General features: G+C 37.0%; 1 protein-coding gene across 1 annotated transcript; it reads right to left on the reverse strand.

Moving 5' to 3' along the window:
• Nucleotides 1–730: 730 nt before the first annotated feature.
• On the reverse strand, nucleotides 731–1,660 carry LOC101435945 (olfactory receptor 8S1-like). Its single transcript, XM_012528967.3, has one exon. It carries the CDS (start codon nucleotides 1,658–1,660, stop codon nucleotides 731–733), a length of 930 nt encoding a protein of 309 aa, XP_012384421.3.
• Between the last annotated feature and the right edge of the window lie 16,393 nt (nucleotides 1,661–18,053).

The raw sequence follows: 18,053 nt of genomic DNA on the forward strand, positions 1-18,053 counted from the left end.
AAAAGACACTGATTGGCAGAATGAATAAGGACATAAAAACCCATTCATACGCTGTCTACAAGAAACTCACCTTAGACAGAGGGACAAAATATATCAGTTGCACATACAGCCAACAGAACTGGGACAGAATGGCCTGTTCAGCAAAAGATGCTGGGAGAACTGACTAGCCATAGACAAAAGAATAAGAAAGGATCACATCTATCCCCCATATACAAATCATCTGGCCTTCTGTGGGTTCCCTGATGGATCCTTTTCTTTCTCAGCTGTACTGTCTCTTCTGGATGCTCCTACTTATGCTAGTCCTAGCTCTCTAAATCCAAATTTTTCACTTAGTACTATTCATTCCAAACCTCTTACCTTCTCAGAAACAAGACCAACAGCCTTGTGTAGGATCCCATCACTTATGGTTTGGGAAGTTGGTGATTTCATTCTGTGTGACTAACTGTTTTCAAAGAAGGCACAAACAAGATGTTAAGAAAACTCAGTAATGAAGTAAAAAAAAATATGCAAGGAAAATGGTTGAATTAATGTGGCCACTTGATGTTTTTCTCTGACTTTATGACAAAATTAAACTGAATTATTCTTCTCCACCTTCCCTTAGTAGACCTCTAAATGTGAAATTAGCTTTATGCATCCAATATGAAGAGCAATCAGGAAATTGTCTTACAGTCAATACATTAAATATCTCTCTTTACTAAAACAGTTACCCACCATCTCTGAGCTTTGATGGCTAATATTGGAGATATGTTCTCAAGGCCTGTTTCACAGCTGCTTTCACCTCATTGTTTTTCAGGCTATAGATGAGGGGATTCACTAAGGGAGTAACCACACTGTACTGTACAGAGAAAATCAATTCCAATGGTAAGCCTGAAGTTGGCATAAGATAGCGCAAGAAAACTGAGCCATAAAACAGGAGCACTACTGTAAGGTGGGAGGAGCAGGTGGAGAAGGCCTTGCTTCGACCTGAGGAGGAGCTGATGCCCAGGATGGTGAACACAATGCGGGCATAAGAGTAGAAGATCAGGAAACTTGTGCCAATTCCATAGAGTAGGCTGGAGCAGAGCATGACAGTAAAACTAGGGGAGAGATCAGAGCAGGAAAGAGGGAAGAGAGAGGGCAGATCACAGCTGTAGTGGAGAATGGTAAAATCTCCACAGAAGTCCAACTTCATTGCTGGAAGGATGTTGAAGAATGCAGTCAAAAAGCCCAGGCCCCAGGATCCCCAAGCCAGCCCCTTACAGAACTGGTTGTTCATCACCTGGCCATAGAGCAGAGGATGGCAGATGGCAGCAAAACGATCATAGGCCATCACTGCCAGCAGGCAAACTTCAGTGGTTCCATTCACAAACAGAAAGAAGACTTGAACCAGGCAGCCCTTCACAGAGATGGTTTTCTTCTGAGACAACAGATTCTCCAGCAGCTTTGGCACTGTGACAGAAGAAAAACAAATATCCTGGAAAGAGAGGTGACTCAGGAAGAAGTACATGGGTGTATGGAGATGAGGATCTGCCCTGGTCACCAGCAGCAGCATCAAGTTCCCTGTAATAGTCAGGAGGTAAATTTGCAAAAACAGCACAAAGTAGAGAGCCTGGATGCGTGGCTCAGCAGACAGACCCAGGAGGATGAACTCATTGATGGTGCTATGGTTCTCCAAGGCCATTTAGAGAGGATTTTACCTAGAAAAAGAATAGGAGCAAGCCTAAAATCTCTTTACCGTACTCAGTTATCAGAAGATGAGCATCTCATCCCACCTACTTTATATTTCACCTCTCCCTCTAAGTTTCTTTTGTATATTCTTCCTAGTTGATGAGCTGTTTCAGAACTTTAACCTGGTTCAACCCTGCAAGTATATTAACTAATGGTTGATCTTCTTTCTCAGAGATTGTTAAAAAATTCACAAACTTTCCGTAACCTGAATCATTATTTAGTTTTTTTTTTTTTGGTAACAGAACGTGTGCTTAGCAATATTCACTGTTCATTGCAGGTATTAGTAGAATTCTACAGTCTTTTCTCTTACTGGTCTTTATTCCCATTCAAATCCTTCAAATATGTATAGTACTAAGATACTTTTGACTTCATTTAGTTTAATTCATGGCATTTTCGCATGCATTGCCAATTTTCACTTTGGGACAATATTGAAATATGTAGCCACCGGCATGTACACATATGTATGTGTTTCCTTGTGTTCCTATGTTAGATGTTGGGATAGAAGAAATAATGGACAAGCATATTAAATCTATATTTCAGAAGAAAGATTAAGTATCTGAGGTAACATAAATCTCTAAATTGCCAATTTCAAGAGACAGAATATGACTATGTAGGACTCTAAGACAAGAGAATTTCCTGCCAAACAGTGTCTTTCAGTCAAGGTTTTTCAACGAATATTCTCTATCTACTGACACCTATGGGTCTGTAAAATTGCCCACACATTATATTATAGAAAGTCTCAATTCTGAGGCCAGACTATTGTACTTTTCCCTGAGCATGGGTTTCTGTTTTGGCTGTCTGAAATGCCTTTTCTTTCTGTCTAAATCTTTTTAATATTCTGGCACTCATTTTACTTTTTACTTTTTTCTTCTATCTTCCTAGAAAATTACTTTCCATAAACTCGACATATATGTTATTGTAGAACAAAATTGTTTACAGAGTGCTAAATACTTCTGTTTTTGATCTTTAGAAAAATGGGTGAAATCATTCTATGATGATTGTTCAGAGGAGGAAACAAATGTATTTGGATAACTTCCTAAATATTTAAACATTATCATTCTAACTCTAATCTCCGTGATTACAAATTATGTGTTCTTTCTATCTGTGATGGTTAGGCTAATGTGTCAACTTGTCCAGATAATTGCTCACAGTTGTTTGGTCAAGAAAGCATTGGGCTAATTGTAATACAAGGACATTTATGAACTTTAGTCACCAGTGAGTTTTGTGCATTGATAGCTGATTACTTCTACATCAGTCAGGGAGATTGCCATCAGGAATGAGTGATGCTTTATCCAATCAGATGAATGCCTTAAAAGGGGGAGTGATTTCAGCTTTCAGAGAGAATTTCCCACCTCATCTTTGGACAACCAAGGTCTCCTGGAAATTCATCAATGTCCTTCACTGGACTTTCATCAGAGACTCTGGTTTGCAGCCTGCTGGCGGAACCTGGACTTGTGCATCCCCACGGTCACATAAAAGACTCTTATAAAATCTTTTACTATTGACAGATACCTCCTGTTGATTCTGTTTCCCTAGAGAACCATGACTAATACACTGTCCTAACCCTCTAACTATCCTTAATACTTTCTTAATAATTAATGATTTCTTCTACAAAATGATCTGATCTATCACGTCACAATCAGGAAATCTCTCTCTTATATTTGATCACAGTAAATCACTCTTCTGTTCTATTGTGGTTATTGTTAGGATGTGTTTAGTAAATTCCTTTTTTCCCTCTCCAATGACATAATTACTTGATGACAATCATTACGCTCTATATGTCATATCCAGGAAACTTGGAACAGTGGAGGAGAAAGCCACAGTAGAACCCACTGAGAATTTACTGAATGAAGAAAATAATAATGAACTGAATAGTGCAGACTGTGAAGCTAAAATGTAGGGGGGAAAACTCCAGATATACAAGTTTTATAAAGACCCAACAGTAAGGTGAAGTTTAGGGAAAGAGGAAGAATTGCTTACTATATGAGTATCAGTGCCTCTGTGTATGTCTGGTGTGTGTGTATAGCAATTGTGGAGTGTTTAGAAGTGGGCTGAACATTTACTTATCCAACACCTACCACATCCTTGTAGCTGAGACATCATCTCAAACTCAGTATAAATTTTGTCTATATTGGAAGAATTATTTATTCCCATCATGTTCAATCTACAACCATGGATCCATTCACTTGTCTGTTATCTATTCACTTATCAAATTGTTTATCCATAGCCTATTGTTCTATTCATCCATTCATTTTGTAAGTCATCCTTTCCATTCAGAATTCTTCTTTCCCTTTTTTATTCTTTTACCATCTCTCCATCTATAAATTCATTTATTTAGAAACAAATGTTCACAAATTACCATTACATGCTAGAATGTGCTAGATACTGAAAGTAAGGCAACCTTGTATTTAGTGAAAATCAACTGTTAAATCCATACTATTTTGTTTGTTCTTTTTTACCTTCAGATTTTATTTCATTCTGGGCCATCATTCAGTACTTAATTCTGTCCTTTGCATATTCCTCATATCTACCTTGAACCCTGATCTGTGGCTATACACTAATATCTTTTCATGAAACTCCTACCTGGTATTGTAACTTCTAGTTTTCTGACAAGACCCTTTGGCCTCATAACTGAACCTGTATTTTCTATCATTGCCCTGATACCACAGAAGCCGATGTACATGTGGCTCAAAGGACTCACAGTAACAAACTACCAAGCTAAAAACAAGTCTACAGTACCATCTGCATACCCTGTACTTCTCATTTCCAGTTGTCCCTTAATACTAATATTTAATTTTTATACAACTTCCCATACTATGTGACCTTCTTAGATTCAGTCTAATTCTTCTTATATTCAGTTCATATTTTAGTTCTGCCTAGTAATATGCAATAGGATGGCACAAATCAATTAAAATTCAGAAATTGGTAGAATAATTTTAAGGAAAGAAAACAATTTCCAAAGGAACTCTTATCTTCACATTTGTTAAATCATGTTCAAGGTAAAACATTTCTCCACTATCTACACAGGCAAAATAAATAAATTAATTAATTAACAGAACTCATAAATATGAACATTTCTGTACTTGGAAATTTTTGTGTGAATCAGGCAGATAATTGGTTTAATTCTTCCTTATTTCTTTTTCTATTTATTTTTATTTTTAAAGGAGCATTAGATTATGTAAATGTTACATAAAAAATATAGGGGATTCCCATGTACCCCACCCCCACCCCTTCCCACAATTTTCCACATTAACAACATCCTTCATTATTGTAGTACATTGTTACAATTGATGAACAAATATTGAAGCATTGTTACTAACCATGGATTATAGTTTATGTTAGAGGTTAATAGATAACTCTATCTTGCACAATTTTGTAGGTTATGGCAAAATATATAATGGCCTATATCCATCATTGCAATATCATGCAGGAATATTCCAATATCCCAAGAATTCCCCCATCTATTTTTCCATCTTCCTCTCCTCAGAACCTCTGGTAGCCATTGCCTTTATATCCACCTTGTGTTCACTTACACCTTTATAGATATCATAGTACCTTATATTCATATTGAAGTTTGAGGAAGAAACTAACTTCCAAAATGGTTGGAGATGTTCTGCCTCCTTACAGGGAGATGAGAAATTAATGCAAATGTTATTTTAGGGTGATTCTATAATTGGAAGCTAGGTTTACCAATTTTCAAGGAGGCAATAAGTGGTTTCTCAAATATGCTTCTGACATACAGCACTACCAGACTATATTTCAGTAGGATGCTGCATTTTTTAATAATTTAAGAGGCATTCAATTTGATCACTTAGGGCTTATTCCACTGGAATGAGCATGTGTTTAAAAACAGGTAGCACTTTAAAACAGTAATAATAATACCTTTAGATTTAATGAATGATTTGTCACATGTATATTGAATTTTTAAATGTTCATTTCACTAATATTTGGATTGATGGTTCATTGACAATGGGAAAGATTGAGGTTCAGGGTTTCCTGTACTCAATGAGTATGGGGGGGGAGCTCTAAATCACCCTATATCTAAGTGAAATGAGGCCATATATACCCCGTGGGGATCTGGGAAGTCCCTGGAATAGGAAAAGTGTGAAAATAGGTGGGTATGGAATAATAACATCAATGTATTTGATTTTTTCTTAAATAATTCCTAGCATCTACCCTTCCCTCATTCAGTTCAATAACTGCAGTAGTTTGAACAGTTTTAATATTGGAGGGATTTAGAAGCAGTAGAAAATTAATTTCCTAGCACATGTGATTGGGCCATATGGAGGAAACCAAATTCTCATCTAAACCGATGTACCCCTCCAATACTTCCCTCAATATTTTGTTTTCAGCTGTTCTGTTTTTCTCCTATTTTAATCCTAGAACATGGACTTAACTGTTTTTACCTAGTGTGCATGGAATCTCTTTTTCCATTGTCCAACATCTGTCATTGTGGTCAAAGAGTTTTATCATAGGTGCTGATCAGAGTAGCTGAGCATGGAAAATATAAAAGTATTTGTAAACTTGGGGATGCAGTTCCAGAACATAAATCTATGAGAATACCCATGGTACAGGCACACCTCAGAGAGTCAGAAAGAAAATGTCACTGGAAGAAAGAAAAAAGTACTCAGGAAAGCAAGGGAGAAACTTAAGAGCAACTGCAGAGAAAATTACCTCTTACCTGACTTTTATGGCTTAAGACATACCCTGATAGTCTGGTTTTTGCAGGGTCCAAGAGATTTCTGTGTTCCTGAGGAATACAATTCATTGTCCAGTGACTGGAAGTAAAGATGATTTTTCTCTTGTGAAGTCACAGGAAGAATATGAAGACTGATTATCACAGAGCTCTAAAGGCATAAAGTCAGAAGTTCAACATCCTCTTAGCTCTAACATGCTCCTGATTTTGTCTCCCTTCAGCAACGTGGAAAGACTGACATCCTCAAAAACTGGTATAAGAAGCTTCTCAAGCCCAAACAGAGTGGTGTCTGCTTATTTAATGTCCTCTCTAATTCTAAATACTGTGTTAGAATAAGCCATGAAGAGAATGATAAGATATAACCTTTCAGAAGGGCAGGTAGCCGTTAGTTCATCCGTAATTGGCCAGCTGAGCCTTGTAGCCCAGGGGACAAAGGGATCAGTGTCTTTTTTTGTCTGGAATCACAGACAGAAGCCCAATTCAAGTCTCACTAGCAAATAACTCAAATTATAAATTCTTAAGGGAATTCTATTTAGTGAGGAATTTTGGAACTTTTTTCTTCACTGAATCTATGACTGAGAACTCTTGGATATCTGGTAGGCTTTGAAAGATAGCAAATTGGTGGTTTGTGAAAAAGAAAATTAAATAATATATTGGTCCTTTGTGAAAAAAAATATATATAACAACATTTGTAAACCCTTCCCATATACAATATCCCTGGGTATAAAAATCAATAGGAGTGGAAAATGGGGAAATTTTGTGAAAGCTGTTTTTATGAAATTATATATAAACATTTACATTTTTTAAAATAATTCCACATTCATTTTCCATAATCTATAACTTCTTGTAAATGTCTTCTACTGTGGAAAATTATATCGTAATTATGTTTTAAGTTTTTTGTGAGAACTGAAATAAAAGTTATGAAGTTAACAATATTCATTGCACTGTGTATACTTGTATAACATAGCAATTGTATGCACTCTAGCAAAAAATGTAAATACTTGAACTACTCTAAAAAGCAATGTGAATTAATGCTAAAGAAATGCTTATACATCATAAGAAGACCCAATACAAAGAAAAGACATTCAATTATAGAGAAGACTTACAATATGAGCCAGCAGAGAATGCACCATTAAGCCCCGGAATTTGGTATATCACACAGGGAGGCAAAGATTTTAAAATGACTCAATGCTTTACCATGTTATATTATTATTGATTGCATTTGCTAGAAGATTAATTATGTTAATTGAGCTCTTTAATAGTACTCATTTCTCATACTGGAAACATTGAAAAAGAAGAATTATTTAATACAAAATAGTGTTTCGAATAAACTATGAATGTATAAGGGTCTGAACTATAGATATGGAATGACAGAAAAAGTTAATAATGATCTACTGTCAGGAATTTGATCTCATAAAATTGTAAACTGAGCTGAAATGAACAACTTTCTAAAAATGTGATTTAAAAAGACATGGAATACCTGTATAGATCTAAATATATTAAATAAACTATTTCAATAATTAAACATCTTTCTATCATGAAAACAGCACAGCAAGATTTCTTTTATAGGTGAGTCCTTTCAAATTTTCAGCAGAGTATTTCAATCTTAACTCTGTCAGAGAATAGCAGAAAAAGGACTACTACTAGACTTATCCTATGAGCCCAAGATAACTTTTTTCTGCTAATAACTATCTACATTTTAATGAATAAATTCTTTTAATAACTATCCACATTCTTTTTTTTTTATTGACTTTGTAATAATATTACATTAAAAATATATATGTGAGGTCCCATTCAACCCCACCCCCCCACCCCCCCTCTCCCCCCCCAACAACACTCGTTCCCATCATCATGACACATCCATTGGATTTGGTAAGTACATCTTTGGGCACCTCTGCACCTCATAGACAATGGTCCACATCATGGCCCATACTCTTGAATAAATTCTTTCATTCAACAAGTAGTGGTTGTGTGTTAACCATGTGCCTGGCACACTACTGGACACTGGGAGAGTGATCATAGAAATCATCAAAATAGAGATATTTCTTAGCTTTGAGAGTGTTAAAAGTAAGTCACATATATATTTTAAAATTCTTTATTGCAAATCATTTTAATGTATTAAAAATATAAATTAAAAAATTCAGACATCTGGGAAGATGGTGTCAGAGTAGGGTGGCATGGCTCAACTCTCTTACAAAAACAACAGAGGAAAGGCAAAAAGCTGTCTTGTGGCACTGCTTTGAGGGTCTGTAGACCAGGAGAGTGCTATGCATATGTGTAGGAGGAAGAGGGACAGAGAGATGAAGAGATCAAAGCAAAAACCATGAGTTACTAGCCCCACTGCAGGGAACAGCACTCATTCCCCAACCTAAGGCAAACAGCTAGGGTAAAACCTGTGTTCACTTTAGCCAACAGAGAGGGAAATGGATATCTTCCTCTCTGGGAGGGGAAAGGGTATGGGAGAGGGTGGTGCATGGTTTCTCTTCTGAGTTTGCCCAGTGGAGTCCATTTGGAATTCAGTTCTGCCCAGGCCAAAATCACCAGTGAGTGGATGTTTGGACAACTCCCTTGAAAGGCTCACTGAATATTGCCATCTAATGGCAGTCCAAGGATCTGCAATAATTAAAAAACTTGGGGCGGTGGACTTGGCCCAGTGGTTAAGGCATCCATCTACCACATGGTAGGTCCGCGGTTCAAACCCCGGGCCTCCTTGACCCGTGTGCAGCTGGCCCATGCACAGTGTTGATGCGCGCAAGGAGTGCCGCGCCACGCAGGGGTGTCCCCGCGTAGGCGAGCCCCATGTGCAAGGAGTGCACACTGTAAGTAGAGCTGCCCAGCGTGAAAGAAAGTGCAGCCTGCCCAGGAATGGTGCCTCACACACGGAGAGCTGACACAACAAGATGATGCAACAAAAAGAAACACAGATTTCCGTGCCACTGACAACAACAGAAGCAGACAAAAAAGATGCAACAAATAGACACAGAAAACAGACAACTAAGGTAGGGGGGGAAGGGGAGAGAAATAAATAAATAAATAAATCTTTAAAAAAAAAACTAGTCTCTTGTGTGCATGCACTCTTGAGTCAGGTTTGTGCCCCATTATTCAGTCCCTGGCCCTGTTGTTTTCCTTATTTTTAAAGGAGCTTTAGATTACATAAATGTTACATTGAAAATATAGGTGACTCCCACATACCTCACTCCCTCCGTCTCCCACACTTTGCCCCATTAACACCTTTCATGATTGTGGTACATTTGTTATAATTGATGAACACATATTGAAGCATCACTGCTAAGCATGATCTATAGCAGGGCATCTTATCCTTTTTTGTTCCTCCAACCTCTTTGCCAGTCAAGTGAAAACCGTAGACCCTTTACTAAGTCCACACTATACTGTACATTATTTAATAATGTATTACACCTGTGTCAACATATCCCCACAAGAATAATGTTTTTTGAAATTTCAATTCAAGGTCACAGACCTACTTGTTAATAACCTTTGGTCTATAGTTTACATTATGGTTTATACTTTGCACTGCACAATTTTACAAATTTTGACAAAATGTATAACAGTTTTTATCTGCCATTTCAATATCATATAGAACAATTTGAATGTCCCCAAAATGCCCCATGTTACACCTATTCTTCTATCTCCCTCCCCACAGAACCTCTGGTGATCACTCTCTCCACATCATTGTTACAAGTTCTTCCACTACAAAAACAATAATTCTACTGTAGGCCATAGTTGTGATAGCTGGAAAATGTGTTCACTGAAATTTCTTCACTTAGGTAGCTTTGAAAATTCTAAAGCTACTGGTTTTGTATTAATCTAATTTTAGAACTTTACACTTTTCACTTAGTTTCCTGATATATTAACCAAACTTTCTCAGTTTTGCTTACATGAGTTATATAATGTCTCAAAGCAAAACCATACAGAATGGTGCAAATATGTAACTTTTCACAGAGACAAAGAGTTTGATATCCTCGGATATTTGTCTGAGAAAGAAGCTAGAATGGCTTTCCACTTGCATAACTATGTCTAAACTGTGATTTATTAACCACTGAAATCAATGACAAGTTGGATGTGCTTGAGACAACACAGTACTGAAAAATTTCACATACCCTCCTCACAAATTGTTTTTTTCCTGCTTGTTTTTCTTTCAACTATCCTTTTTCTGTTTTTTTTTTCCCTAAAAACATCCTCATTTCCATTTTCACTTTGAAATGGTTTTGTGAAGATTCCCCCAGTTCCTTGCTTGTGCACTTGCAATAAGTCACATTTTAACTGAGAGATGGGTTTGTCCTTTGTGGCACCAGTTTAGATGGACCTGTCTATTTAAAATAGCCATTTTACAGCAACAGTTGCATTCCCACCTTATGTTTGCTCATTCTTTGATCTTCAGGATTAGGGGAAGGTGGTGTTCACTGTGCTTCAATTTGAGAGTGGGCTATTTTGATTACTTAAACAGGGCACTCTGAAATATTTAGAATAAGTTGAACCAAATATTAAAGAGGAGCTATGAAACAAAACCACTAGGCAAGAGATAAATTGACCATCAGTGAATTGGAAGGTAGAGTACCTGAACTTGAAAGTAGAGAAGAATAGAAAAAAATGGAACAAGGTTTCAGGGAATTGAAAAATAATGTGAAATGTGTAGATATACATGTTATAGATGACCCAGAAGGTGAAGAGAAAAGAAATGGGGCAGAAAATATTTCCGGGCTTAATGACAGAAAAATTCCCAATGCATATGAAAGATATAAACATCAATATCCAAGAAGGACAAGCACCCCAAACAGAATAAACCCAAATAGAGCTACTATAAGACACCTACTATTCAAATGTCAAATACCAGAGAAAAGAGAGTATTTTGAAAACAGCAAGAGAAAAGCAAAGCATCACATACAAAGGAAGCTCTATTGGCCTAAGTGTAGATGCCTCATCAGAAACCATGGAGGCAAAAGGAAGTGGTATGACATATTTAAGATTCTGAAAGAGAAAAACTGCCAGCCAAGAAATCTCTATGTGGCCAAACTATCCTTCGAAACTGAGGGTGAGTTTAAAGTCTTAGGAGGCAAAATAATAATAACTGAGAGAGTTTGTTACAAAAAGACTGGATCTAACAGAAGGTATTAAAGGGAATTCTATGACTGCAATGGAAAAGACAAAAGCAAGAGACTTGGGGAAGAGTGTAGGAATGAGGATTATTAGTAAGGGTAACTAAAAGTGTAAAAAAACTGACAATAGTAAGATATGACAAAGGAAAACCAAGGAATAAAATGAACAAGGTAAGTAATACCTTTACAATAAGAACAATGAACATTAATGAAATGAACTCCCCAATCAAAAGACATAGACTGACAAAATGGATTTTAAAAAATGTGAGCCATCTATATACTGTCTGTAAGAGACTTCCCTTAGACACAATGATACAATCAGGCTGAACAGGTTGGAAAAAGATAGTTCATATATTTAATAAACAAAAAAGCTCTGGAATAGCAATATTAATATAATAAAATATATTTTAAGTGAAAAACTCTTAAAAGAGGTGAAGAAGGTCATTATATATTAATAAAAGGGACAATTCACAAAGATGAAATAGCAATCATAAATACTGATTTACTGTGGCAGTTTTTATATGAATTTCAAAAATAGATACTGGATTGTGTTTGTAAATGCACCTGTTCCTCTGGGTATATTAGATTTTATTAGACTCAGGGGTTTCACTTTTACTTTATTAAATGAAGATTAGGGCTTTTAGTTGACCATGTCATTGGGTTACTCATTTTGAGTTTGCATCTACAGCTAGCCTATAGCAGTGGTATATATAAACTGATGCTCAAAGACAGGAAAGCAAATATACAGAGAAAGAGAACACAGAAGTATATATGCCAGAGAGAGAATGCCCCATAGACACAGCCCTGGGAAAAGAAATGCACTTGATAGTCTACAGCTGACTGTGTTGAGAGAACAGAGCAGCTGAGTCCAGAAAGAGACAAACCCCAGGGAAAGTGACAGGCATTATGCCAGATGATAGCTGAGACAAGAAGAAGCTGGGACCATGGAGCCTTAACAGGAAAGAGTAAGGATTAACCTTTGCAGACATCACCTGCCATCTTGTGTAAACACATGGCAATGGACTTTGTGTAGAAAGTACCTCCTCTGGTACCTTGAGTTGGACTGTTTGGTAACTGCAAACTTCTATCCAAAATAAATATACTTTATATAAACCAAAAGAGTTCTGATACTTTGCATCATGTGTGCCTAACCTGGGTACCCAAAAATACATGAGACATACAATGGCAAAACTAAAGGAAGAGACAGATGTCTCTACAATAATAGTTAGACACTTCAATATACCCCTCTCAGCATTGGCTAGAATATCTTGGCAGAGAATAAATGAGTAGATTGCTTGAATACATGATAAATGAATCAGGCCTAACAGATATTTATAGAACATGATACAACAAAACAGCAAAATAAACATTCTTTTCAAATGCTCATAGATCCTTCTCCAGGATATAGCATATGTTGGGAAACAAGACAGAAGTCAAATTTTAAAAGATGAAAAAATATATAAAGCATTTTCTCTGATCAGAAGAGAATGAAACTGGAATTCTTAAGGCAGATAAAGAGAAAATACAAATATATGGAGATTGAACAACATGTTCAAATAATCAGTGAATAAAAGATGAAATTACAAGAGAAATCAGTAAATATCTTGACACAAATACAATTGAGGACACATAATATCAAAAACTATGGAATGCAATGCAGGCAGTGCTGAGAAGGAAATTTATAGCCCACAACGCTTACATTTAAAAAGAATTAAGACCTAAAATTGAAGAATTAACAGCGTACCTGGAGCAACTAGATAAAGAACAGCAGCTAATTCCAAAGCAAATAGAAGGAAAGAAATAACAAAGATCAGAGCAGAAATAAATAAAATTGAGGACAAAAAAGTAATAGAATCAACAAAACTAAAGTTGGTTCTTTGGGAAGATCAACAAAATTGGCAAATCCTTAGCCAGACTGACAGAGAAAAAAAGAGAGAAGATGCAAGTAAATAAAATCAGAAACGAAAGGGGGACATTACCACTGACCCTGCAGAAATAAAGTAATTCACAACATTGCACTATGAACAACTGTATGCCAATATATTAGACAGTGTAGATGAAGTGGACTATTTCCCAGAACACACGAACCACATACACTGACCCTAGAAGAAGCAGAAGACTTCCACAAACCAATCTCAAGGAAAGAGATTGAAATAGTCATCAAAAACCTCCCCAAAATGGAAAGTCCAGGACTAGATGGCTTGACCTGTGCATTCTACCAGTCACTCAAAGAAGACCTAATACTAAATTTGCCCAAACTTTTTCAAAAATTTGAGCAGGAGCAAATGCTACAAAACTCTTTCTTTGATGCTAACATCACCGTAATACCAAAGTCAGACAAAGATACTATGAAAAAACAAAATTACAGACCAATGTCTCTAATGAAAATAGATGTAAAAATCCTCAACAAAATACTCAATAACCGATTCCAAAAGCACATTCAAGTGGGATTTACTATAGGCATGCAAGAGTGGTTCAACACAAGTAAATCAATTAGTATAATACAACAAATTAATAGATTGAAGAAGAAAAATCACATAATAATTTCATTGGTCCAGAAAAAGCATTTCACAAAATACTGCATCCTTTCTTGATAAAAACAGTCCAAATGATAAGTACCAAAAGATACTTTCTCAAAATGATAAAGTGCATGTATGAACCACCCACATCTAACATTGTAGTCAATGGTGAAAGACTGAAAGCATTACTGCTGAGATTGGGAAAAAGATGAGAATGCCATATGCCACCATTGTTATTCAACACTGTGCTAGAAGTTATAGCTAAAGCAATTAGGTAAGAAAAAGAAATAAAGGGGACCCAAATAGGAAAGGAACAAGTAAAATTTTGCTGTTTACTTGTGATATGATCCATACCCAGAAAATTACAAAAAAAAAACACAGCAAAGCAAAGAATAGAGGCAAAGAACAACTGGAAGCTTCATTTAAAAATCCAGAAATCTGACTTTTCTAGAAAAATCACAATACTATTGGACAGGAGTTACCAGCTGCCCTCAGCATTATTCTGCTGTCCATTTTCAAACCTTCATCACTGCTTCACTTTCCATTTGTAATTGTTATTTTTCCTACCCAACAGCTTCATTGGTCCATTTTGATTAGCTGAATCCTACTCACATTTGTGTTTGCAACCTTGGTATGGAGTGATGAAGAAAAATAAACATGGTTCTCACCCTATAGGATTTAGGAGCTGCTGTCAAAGAATAGAATGAGATGAATATCTCTCTGAAGAGGCCTTTTATCTAGAGAATCCTGTAAAATCTTGCTGGCTGATAGGAAGAGTTATTCACAGACTTGCTAATGCAGGCGCAGTCACTAGGGACTTGATAGAAATGAAGACCCTCAAGCCCTACCCCAGACAGACTGAAATGATATCTGTATTTTGAGGAGATCTCCAGGTGGGGACATCAAAGCTTGCAAAGCCCTGCTCTAGACCTAGGAGCTCTCCCAGGGGTAGACGAGTTAATTGACCATGCTGAAGCTGTAGAGGGACTACTTTGGCCCCTGCTGGCCCTTGCAAGGTAAGGGTTGTTATAGGGAAATCTCTGGCTGTTGTTATTGCAGCTGCAGTTACTCTGAAAGACCTCTGAGATGAAGTTGGGTGTAGGGATGCAGAGAGTGTGGGAATGTCCTGCTGGTGGGCAGCTGGACCTCCTTGGTCCTTAGGTGGTGGCTGCCAAGTAGAGCTGGCTGAGGGTTCCACTGCTACTGACACACAAGGTGCTGAGGCTGCTGAAGAAGGTGCTGAAGGGTGAAGAAGAGCATGGTTCCCCCTGAGAGGATATGAGGACACTCTTGGTGTCCTCGAGAGGCTCTGGGGCCAGGGGAGGCCTCAGCAAAGAGGAGAGGCTGGCTCCTTCTGGCTTAGATTTCTCTGTGGCCATCAAGGAGCTGCCTCTGGCCTCAGAACATTGTTTATGTTTCAATGTGGAAGATCTCAGAGTCATATTTTTTCACAGTGTGATCCAGGGTCCAATAATTACCTTTTCCTTAGCCATCCTTTTTGCAGGGCTCTTGAGGCAGTCTTTGAGAGATGGATTGTGGCAGATGAGGTTCTACCAGCAGACCTTGCTGCACTGGTGGAAGGGGAAGCTGCTGGCCATGAAGTAGTAGACGTGGTTGATCATGAGCTTGTGTTCTGGCACACTCTGGATGGCTATAGCAATGAACACTGAGCAAAAGTAGGGCACAAAAACCATCTTCATGAGGTCCTCATGGCTGGCCATGGACAGACACCTCTGCTCACAGGAGCTGGGGCAACCTGGGATGCAAGTATAGGCAGAAGTAGTTGCTGCAATAGGCAGCCATGTTGGCAGTCATTGGTGGGTGCGAAGGGAGCGTGGCCAGGAGCGAGCTATTCTGGGCAAGCTGCCCACTAAAGAGCATCCCTTTGGGGGCCAATTTTGCGGTCCCATCTCAGCCCTCACTGGGTGCCAGCTGTGCCTGGTGCTTAGGATGGTGGCCTGGTGGGTGCAGCCAGTATAACTTTTTGATAACCAAACTGAAAAATTGCAAAATATGAAATGTAATTGAAAGGCCTGTTTTTCACAGAAACATAAAATTTTAAGTAATGTATAGTTTCTGAGAAGGAAGCAGATTGAAGTTAAAGGTGATTATGAGTAAGTATTAACTCTTAAATTGGCTGGTGGGGTCATTTGATTTTATAATTCCTTTAAAAATAAGTGAAAAGTGAATCAAAATAAATATGTGTAAATAATATATATGTATGTATGCAGCAGTGATTATGGTGTATATTGAAGAAGGAATTCAGAAGAATCCAATTCTAGGCTTCTGAAGTTGTTGGGGTTTTTTTTATTGTTTTTTTTTTCTTTATCCCCACCCCTCTGAAATTTTAAAGGGGGAAAAGGTAAAAAAGACAGGAAGTAATAAGGGAGAAAAAGATGTCAAAAGAAGGAAATGTAAAACTCTTTGGAACAACCGTGTTTTTAAGTAAAATAGGGAAACCTTGAAAATTTTCAACATTAGAGGAATTAAATAATCTATGGCATACATGCTTAATAAAATATAATAGAAACCAAAAAATATTTTGGAAAGTTGAAAGTATATTTACTTTGTTGTACTTTAAATGAGAGAAACAAAATTGTCTAGAAATTATAATCACAACCATATATAACAATGCATATTAAAGTCATTTCCAATAGAATAATTGATATGAAATATATCTAAAACTTAATAGTGGTGTTCCTGGGTTCAAGACCTATTTTTCTGTGTTTTTCATAACTTCTCATTTTAAAATATTTAAAGAAATATTGGTATTTTACATGAATCAATAATACTTTTTGACTTAAAAATTATCAAAGCAAAGGGAAAAAATTATCAAAGCAAAGGGAAAAGTAATTTAATATAGCAGTATGCAAAAAATAGTTTCCGTCTCTTGGACTGTAATATGAAGAGACTATAAATAGGTGCTGACTTGCTATATAGTTCTATATATTGCAAAATGAGTAGAAAATATCAGAAATATATTAGAGAAATTGTGAATCTTCATTAACTGTAATTTTGACTCAAATCCTTAAAACCAAGTATTAATGGTTCTTCAAAAGGCTTTTTAGTGGGAAAGTCAAGTTGCCTGAACAGTTTGATATTCCAAAGCAGGAAATAGCACTAAAATAGGGCAAAATATTGAAAGTAGCTAAAATTCTATCTAATATGATACTCTGAAATTAGATGACTTTAGATCTTCAGTGAATGTTTTGCAATTAGAGGAGATCAATAGGAAAAATATATTTTAGCCTAATTGTCTTCAGTAAAAACTCAGATATATGAGCTGGATGATCTGCAGAGGGCAGTGATGTGAAGGGAACTGTGGGAAAATAGCTTCAGTTTGGAAATGGGAACCTGGCTTGAACTTGAAATGTTTCTGTAACGCAGGTAAAAAGTGTGGGTTTTGGACACCGGCCTTGACTAGATGGAACACTGTCTGGTCAGCACAAAAATTGTTTGCATAATGAGGCATTTGAACTTCGTATAGCTTGTTCCCTAGTATTGCAGGTGTTGCAGATTTAATAACAAGCATTCTTGAAAGTAAACATAGATAACTACTGCTTTATAATTTCTAATAAATACGATATGAAAACTAGGGTCGAGGCTTTCAGTTCCAGAAGCTGTTGAGTCCCCTGGTCCCATATTTATTTTCTCTCTTGTGTCTTTCTTTCTGTCCTTTTATTTCTTAACTTCTGCATTGCCTTCCCTTTGTGCAAGCCTATTGCTGAGCTGGTCCCAGCAACTGGCACCCGATCAGGGACTCGAGGGGAAGAAGAATCGCTTCAAGTGAAACTAAAGGTGTCACAGCACAGAGCCCTGAGTGGTTTAGAAGGCTTCCAAGTCCTCAGTGAGTAAGGACACTCTCAGGCATTTCAGCAGGGTTACAATGGGAAATGGAGAGAGTTCAACAAAATATTGCCTGTATGTCTGTCTCCTAAAACAGCTCCTTAAAGCAGGAGGAGCCAAGGACAGTGAGCCTTATAGTTTAGAAACCACTTTGACTATTGTTAAATCTAT

The sequence above is a fragment of the Dasypus novemcinctus genome, chromosome 12 (genome assembly GCF_030445035.2).
Source record: "Dasypus novemcinctus isolate mDasNov1 chromosome 12, mDasNov1.1.hap2, whole genome shotgun sequence".
Classification (NCBI taxonomy): domain Eukaryota; kingdom Metazoa; phylum Chordata; class Mammalia; order Cingulata; family Dasypodidae; genus Dasypus; species Dasypus novemcinctus.